The sequence below is a fragment of the Papaver somniferum genome, chromosome 9 (genome assembly GCF_003573695.1).
Source record: "Papaver somniferum cultivar HN1 chromosome 9, ASM357369v1, whole genome shotgun sequence".
NCBI lineage: Eukaryota > Viridiplantae > Streptophyta > Magnoliopsida > Ranunculales > Papaveraceae > Papaver > Papaver somniferum.
The window spans coordinates 112,854,711-112,862,091 of NC_039366.1; the positions used below are offsets into that span (position 1 = coordinate 112,854,711).

General features: G+C 37.6%; 2 protein-coding genes across 3 annotated transcripts; one reads left to right on the forward strand and one right to left on the reverse strand.

The window, feature by feature from the left end:
* Positions 1–248: 248 nt before the first annotated feature.
* LOC113310935 (ERBB-3 BINDING PROTEIN 1-like) lies at positions 249–4,901 on the forward strand. Of its 2 annotated transcripts, none has more exons than XM_026559752.1 (10): positions 249–385; positions 498–622; positions 711–795; positions 886–1,035; positions 1,128–1,281; positions 3,384–3,599; positions 3,700–3,836; positions 3,917–4,008; positions 4,256–4,435; positions 4,550–4,901. In XM_026559752.1, exons 2-10 carry the CDS (start codon positions 529–531, stop codon positions 4,630–4,632), a joined length of 1,191 nt encoding a protein of 396 aa, XP_026415537.1. In that variant the 5' UTR covers positions 249–385; positions 498–528; the 3' UTR covers positions 4,633–4,901. The 2 variants fall into 2 exon arrangements, with proteins under 2 accessions (XP_026415537.1, XP_026415538.1); XM_026559753.1 differs by having other exon boundaries at positions 275–408.
* Positions 4,902–6,050: 1,149 nt separating this feature from the next.
* LOC113312433 (protein PELPK1-like) lies at positions 6,051–6,881 on the reverse strand. The gene has a single exon (XM_026561187.1). It carries the CDS (start codon positions 6,879–6,881, stop codon positions 6,051–6,053), a length of 831 nt encoding a protein of 276 aa, XP_026416972.1.
* Between the last annotated feature and the right edge of the window lie 500 nt (positions 6,882–7,381).

The following is a 7,381-nucleotide window of genomic DNA, read 5'->3' on the forward strand; positions in this document are numbered from 1 at the left end:
AAGAATTTAGAAAAGTTGAAATATCCGTAAAAAAGAGGAAGGTTATTTCTGGAATTTTTGAATTACACGTAATTGGTCTCGCACGTGTGACGAACCTGAAATTAAAAAAAATTGGTCAAATTATTTATTTCTTTAAAATTTTGGACCTCCCATTATGATTTCTTAATGAATGGACCTGCCACTAACTAAACCCACTGTATTAGTATCTATAGGTAATTCCTACAATTATTTATAATAAACTAATAACAGCCACCACGAGTGATGCCCTAGTTATAGAAACTTGGCACATACCTGTAGCTGACCAAAAATATCAACAAGATCTTATCACTTTCTTCCTTCACGAAAACTTCATTTCATAAACCCCAGTTTCTTCTGAAAACCCTAGGTTCGTTCCATTTCTCTAACAAGGTTGATTTTCTTAGTGATTTTTCTGTTTGATTAATAGTGATTTCGGAACAACTAACTGATTTAGTAGTAATTGTGTATTTCAATTGCAGAAGAGCTCAAAATTCATCTGTTTCTTCTATAATGTCTGACGACGAAAACAAAGAGGAGAAGGAGTTGGATCTCACTTCACCTGAAGTTGTTACCAAATACAAGACCGCTGCTGAGATCGTTAACAGTAACCCCCTCGCCTTCTATGTATTTTGTATCATCTTTTGGTTAGTTTTTGGTGTGTTGATAAATTTTTATGTGTGTAAAAATTGCAGAGGCACTTCAATTGGTGCTATCAGAGTGCAAACCTGGAGCGAAAATTGTAGATTTGTGTGAAAAGGGTGATTCCTATATTAGAGAGTAAGTAAAATCTTTCTATTTCTTTTCGGTATACATGCAATAAGGTTTTTGAAGTTTAAGAATCTGAGAAATGGGTTTTCAATGATGCAGGCAAAGTGGGAGTGTGTACAAGAATGTTAAGAAGAAGATTGAGAGGGGAGTTGCTTTCCCAACATGTATTTCGGTTAATAACATCGTCTGTCATTTCTCTCCACTTGCTAGTGATGAAACCGTATTGGTACAAGGCGATATGATGAAGATGTAATACTCTTTCTTCACTCGTTTATCTGTATTGTGTTTTTTTTTTTTTGCTTGGGTTTTGTTTAATATATTTTGTGGTTTGTTATTTGTAGTGATATGGGATGTCATATAGATGGGTTCATTGCTGTAGTAGGTCACACTCATGTCCTTCGGGACGGACCTGTGACCGGTAGGGCAGCTGATGTTGTTGCAGCTGCAAATACTGCTGCTGAAGTTGCTTTAAGACTCGTGAAACCAGGAAACAAGGTATTTTCGTTTTTGAGATGTAAATTTGGAATGATATGGTTCCTTTTTGTTTTCCCAAAGTTGCTTGTGTGATTATGTTTATATGCTTATTTGTGTCAGAAAGAGTTGCATAATAGATCAGTGGGTTAGCAGATTGTTTGTCGTTGTTTTATGACATGGGTTCCTTCCCCATTGTCTTGCATGTTCTGAGCAATTAAGGGGAGATTTTTCCTCCCTTAAGTTGCGCTGGTGGGCTTGATTAGGCTCTTGCGTTTTTCGGTTCTTGCACTGCGAAATGGTCCTCGTTCTCTGTATTATTAGTAAGGCATTATAAGAGGTTTCTCAGACTGGAAAACTCAGCTTATTGCATTTGATGATATGTTTGCCAAAGAATCGAACTCTTTTAGAAATGCTAGACAAGCATATTAGGTCAGCACTGACTGATTTTGATGGTTGGCCAAGTAACTCAACTGAATATTGGTATTTGTCCGTTGTTGTTTACATTTATTAGTTATTACTAATATTGACATTGTTCTTCCTGAATTTTATCCTTTCATTTTTAATTTACTGGTGGTCATAATGCCAAGAACTAATAATTTTATCAGAGTTATTTCCAAGTGAAGCTACATGTAAAGTATCATGTTTCTTTTGTTGTTATAGTTTGGTAGTTAGAGTGAGGTTTTTCCTTCTCAGAACTTCCTTTTGAGGAGACATCTTGAATAAATAACCCAACCTTGTAATTGTCGTAGTTGACGTCATACTGTTAGCATAGGTGTTCTTCTGAACTTATCCTGTTTTTCTGGATTGGGTTGCCTCCATAATGTTACTGGTGGACAGAATGACGATATGTGATTAAAACTCTTGGAGTATTATTCAAGTGAAGCTATAAGTATAACTACATGTGTATGAAGCATATCTTCTTATTGTTACAGGTTATAGCTCTGTTAGTATGTCAATTGTTTTTTTCTTTTTCACATCTTCTTTATTAGGCGACATGATTGTCTTGCAGTCCCTAAAGGGCCAATAAACTGCATGTCTTTCAAAAGTCTCTTTATTGACAATGTTGTTTATCTGGCGGGTGACACCAATAAAAAATCGACGCTGGTTCTTCAATCCTCCGTCAAATGACTGGCGGATGGCACTGAACCCATCATCGTAGGCATTCACTTCTGTTGTAATAGATATAGCAGCTTCTTACTCCTGGGTTTCTTTTTGCTAGTTGGCTTTGTTTCCACACATCACAATTTCTTTGTTTTTTTTAGCACCACATGATGGAATCAAATCCCGTGTTATACTAGATATAGCTGCTCCAATAAAGGGTAGTTGCAGGAAATATTGTTATTTGTCATCCTTTCATTTGGTTGATGACATTTACCCTACATATTCATCTTATTAATGTTTAGCAAATGATTTCTGGAAATACTGTTGTTTGGCATTCATTGGTTTGTATATACATTCTTTGAGCGATGATATCTTGCTATGTAAACTATGGTCATCGTTAACTGGTACAGCAACATTTCCTTTCTTTCCGTTCTTTCCACTCATTAAAGCTTACGACTATTATGCTTTCCATGCTTCTTGGATAGTATGTTGGCGAGAATGACTTCTGATGACAACTAAATCTAAGCCTTGGGAAAATCTGTGATTTTTTATCTGCCTTGGTCACTCTGATAGAGCAGCATATAATTTGGTTTTCTATTTCTTCTCTCTTTGTTGGCTCAAATAGTATGACTGCGCTTCCAAATAGCATATGGTTCTTTTACTCCAATAGCCAGAGCAATTTCAGGTCTGGTCTCTGGTGTCTATGTTGAACTGATTAGTAATAGCCGTAATCACCTAGAAAAATTATCCCTGGGCATTCAGAGAATGTTTACCGTCAATCAACTAACCTGTAAGGTTTGCACTTTGACCGACTCAAATAAATGAGACAAGGTTCTGTATAAGCTTATTTGGCCCTCAAGACTCAAAGAGTTTTTTGGCTTGTGATCTATATTATATCGTTCTGTTTTGCAATTTAGCAGGGCTATCATGTATGATTTGTTTCTTTTTTAAAGTCGCCTCTTGAAGTGGATATGCTTCCAATATTTGGAAACTTATTTATAAAGTCTTTCTTGATGATGCAGAACAAAGATGTCACGAAAGCTATTCAGAAAGTTGCTGCTGCATATGACTGCAAGATTGTTGAAGCTGTTCTTAGTCACCAACTAAAGCAGTTTGTGATTGACGGGAACAAGGTCATACTAAGTGTATCTAATCCAGAGACCAGAGTTGACGATGCAGAGTTCGAAGAGAATGAAGTGTATGCAATTGATATAGTTGTCAGCACGGGGGAGGGCAAGGTAAGTGAAACTGCAGTAATCACATTCATCGTGCAAAAATGCGACTGTATATAGCATCCATCTTTCATTCGATTCTTAATTTAGGAATTTGATTTTGCAGCCAAAATTAGTGGATGAGAAGCAAACAACCATTTATAAGAGAGCCGTGGACAAAAGCTACAGTTTGAAGATGAAAGCATCTAGGTTTATCTTCAGTGAAATAAGCCAGAAATTTCCTATCATGCCATTTTCGGCAAGGTACCTTGACTCCCTGCAAAATAAATGCCATTTTCAGTATAGGCTCTCGTCTGCTGTACTAACAGTGTTGGTGCTATTAGGGCTTTGGAGGAGAAGCGGGCACGACTGGGTTTGGTTGAATGTATGAGCCATGAGCTTTTGCAACCATACCCTGTTCTTCATGAGAAGCCTGGTAAGCTTCAATACTACTTGAAGAGACGTATTACAGCATACCTGGTTGGCCCTGTATATTTGCTCAGTTATTTATATTTATATGATAGTTCAATTAGCTTTAGGATTGGAACCTTCCTTTCTTTCAGGTCATTCGTTCAATTGTTTCTTTAAATTTGTGTTTAGCTGATAGTATTCAAACTTCTGTTAGTCCATGAACTTTTCTGAGAATATTATTTGAATGCGAGTCCCTTGGGTGATATGTGCAGGTGATTTTGTCGCCCAAATCAAGTTTACAGTTCTGTTGATGCCAAATGGGTCTGACAGAATAACAAGCCATGCTCTCCAAGAGCTGCAGTCCACGAAAACGATAGACGATGATGCTGAAATCAAGGGTTGGTTAGCCCTGGGAACCAAGAAAAAGAAAGGTGGTGGAAAGAAGAAGAAAGGTGTGTGTAACTTTGGTTTTGGAAATTCATTTTTACATTTAAATGCAACAAATGTCTCCTTTCTTCATTTTTTCTTGGATTGGAGATTTAATATAATAGAATCTGTATTTGCAGCTAAGAAAGGAGGAGATAGTAAAGCTGATGAGACGGTGGAAGCTGAACCTATGGATGAGACATCAAAAGCCACTACATCATAAGAAGTGCAGCAGCAATAGGGTATTCTGAATTTTTTTTAAGTTAAATAATCCTTTTGTAAGTGGGATGCTCCAGAAAGACGAGGCACCTTTGTCCCATATAGCGGTTTATGTTTGGTCCTTGGACAGCGAATGATTGTATTTAGCAGCATCATCATCAACTTAAACTGTGTTTAACAACATCAACCTGTGTTTTGAGCTGTTCTATTTACTTCTGATGTCGTCTAATTCTGTGCTATCAGCGAAGCTTCTTAGATCAAATATCCAGTAATTCAATTTGGAGCTTTCTATCAAAAAATATTACCTACTCTCTTTGTTTTGCCTAATGTGAGGGTTTATTTGATTCAGAAGGTTCAGGGATTCAGATCACCATTCACAACACTCATAATAAATGCTTTAAAATTGGTAAATTTTCAATCCAAAAAGCTTCCACAATTTGTGCCCAAGCTTAGGGCAGTGTTCATGACATTTTGTTAAATGCAGAAGACAATTGCAACTCATATAGTCATGCTCCAATAGTGAGAACTCATTCGTTACCAAAACATAGTCATGCTCCAATAGTGAGAACTCATTCGTTACCAAAACAATTGCAACTTGCTGTGGTTTGAGCTTATTAGAGCATCTCCAACAGTAGGTCAAAAAAATCGTACGTGGATGTCATTGCTAGACCCCCATTTATTTAGATTTTATCCTACTAAAACTCATCTCCAGGAGTTAAGGTTATACAATGAATTTTAGATTTAGGTAAATATTAAAAAAAAAATATTTAGCTTGATTCCACATTAAAAAATATTTTTTAAAAATAAAATCGGTGACATGGAATTAGGTAAGGGTCATCCCGAAGGTGTAGTTAATACTTTTTTTAACACCTTGGTATTTAGTATTTGATCCCTCCTAATTTGTAGGACCTAACCATTGGAGATGTTTTTATACTAAATGGGGGTCTAAAATCCTATGTGTCATTTAAAAAAAATATTTTCACTAGATGCTCTTAGCTTCGCGAAACATCTCATTCTCAAATTATGCAGCCAGCCTCAAATCGCAGCTCAAAAACACCCTTAGACTCGTAACGCAAAGATAAATAGCGACTGGCCAAAGTTCTGTAAATTCAAATCCTCGTTATTGAAAAAAAACATGGGACGCCAAAAAACAACAACTACGAACATCATACCGGGAGCGGGAAGGTAGGGAGAAGCAAACTTGAAATCACACCAAACTAACAACGGAATCATAATTTCCAGACAAATTACAAGCGAAAGATGAATATCACAAGCTCATCAGTTATGACTCTAGGAGCGTAAAGATAGATATTCCATATCAACCTTCTTTCTCGCTCAAATTATTACACCAAAAAAAAACAACATGCTGAGGTAAAAATCACACAATTATATGTAAAGAATCCGGTCACTAGGTTGTCAACTTCAGGGGGTTTTGGGAGTTGAAGGAGGAGTGAATGAGGGGAACTTTGGAAGAGTAGCATTACCAGGCAGTGAAAACGACGTGCCTTTACCAGGGAAAGAAGGTAATTTACCAGTAAAACTACCTTTGCCAGGTAAAGAAGGTAATTTACCAGTAAAATTACCTTTGCCAGTAAAATTGCCTTTACCAGCGAAACTAGGCATTGGAGGAAGTGCAAATTTCGGCAGGGTCGGCATCTTGGGTAATGAAGGGACTTTTAAAGATGGAGTGGCGGCTTTCATAGGGGCAGGAGTTGGTGGAACATCAGCCAGAAGATGTCGAGAAGGTATTTTACTCTTAGTACTAGGCGATGGCGGAGGTGTAAATTTCGGCTGTGTCGGGACAGTCGGCATCTTGGGCAGTGAGGGAACTTTGAGAGATGGAACTGTAGGCATCTTGGGTACTGAAGGAACTTTGAGAGATGGAATGGTGGGTTTTATACGGGAAGGAGTTGCTGGAACATCTGCCAAAAGATGCCGAGAAGGGAGTTTGCTATTAGTACTAGGCACTGGTGGAGTTGAAATTTTCGGCAGTGCCGGGACAGTCGGCATCTTGGGTAGTGAAGGAATTTTTCGAGATGGAACCGTAGGCATCTTGGGAAGTGAAGGAACTTTGAGAGATGGAACCGTAGGCATCTTGGGTAGTGAAGGAACTTTCAGAGATGGAATGGTGGGTTTCGCAGGGGATGGGGTTACTTGGTCATCAGCCAAAAGATGTCGAGCCGAAACCCCAACATTGACCCATGACAATGTGATGATAAGAGATAAAACCAGAAAAAGCTTAGTGCAAGTCATGGGTTGTGCAAGAGGCATACAACTGAGTGTTGAGGTTTTAGAATAGAGTTCAAGAGAAGTGCAAGTTGTTTTGATGAAATGAAGTAGCTGCGAGTTTTTGATTTATAGGGCACAAAATTTAATCTAAACTAGTCAAAGTTCAAAGTTTTGTTGAGATATAACTGAAAAAATTATGTAACAAAAATAATTGCTGTTATTTGAACTTCCTTGGTTTTCTAGTTCAAAGTCTTGGCAAGATTTTCAATGGTGCAAATTTAACCAACCCACTAACGGGTACTAAGTAGATTTTTGTCCACCACTGACCTAAAAAATGCAGCCACGAACGTTATCGCTTTGTAATTCTGGTAGTACACCATTGTTTTTTGTTTTTTCGAGAAAACTTAGGCAAGAACATAACAGTTCATGTTGTGTTCGGGGAAGCATCGACAAGATTTCCATCGCATTTAGTTGGGCAATAATTAGAGTTACAATATTTTCATGCCAGTGAAGAATGAAAAGCT

Coding starts and splice junctions, on each gene's coding strand:
- LOC113310935 (XM_026559752.1), top strand. CDS start 529: ATGTCTGACGACGAAAACAAAGAGGAGAAGGAGTTGGATCTCACTTCA. Junction 3,837..3,916: donor ATCATGCCATTTTCGGCAAG/GTACCTTGACTC, acceptor TGGTGCTATTAG/GGCTTTGGAGGAGAAGCGGG. Junction 4,009..4,255: donor TGTTCTTCATGAGAAGCCTG/GTAAGCTTCAAT, acceptor TGATATGTGCAG/GTGATTTTGTCGCCCAAATC.
- LOC113312433 (XM_026561187.1), bottom strand. CDS start 6,881: ATGACTTGCACTAAGCTTTTTCTGGTTTTATCTCTTATCATCACATTG.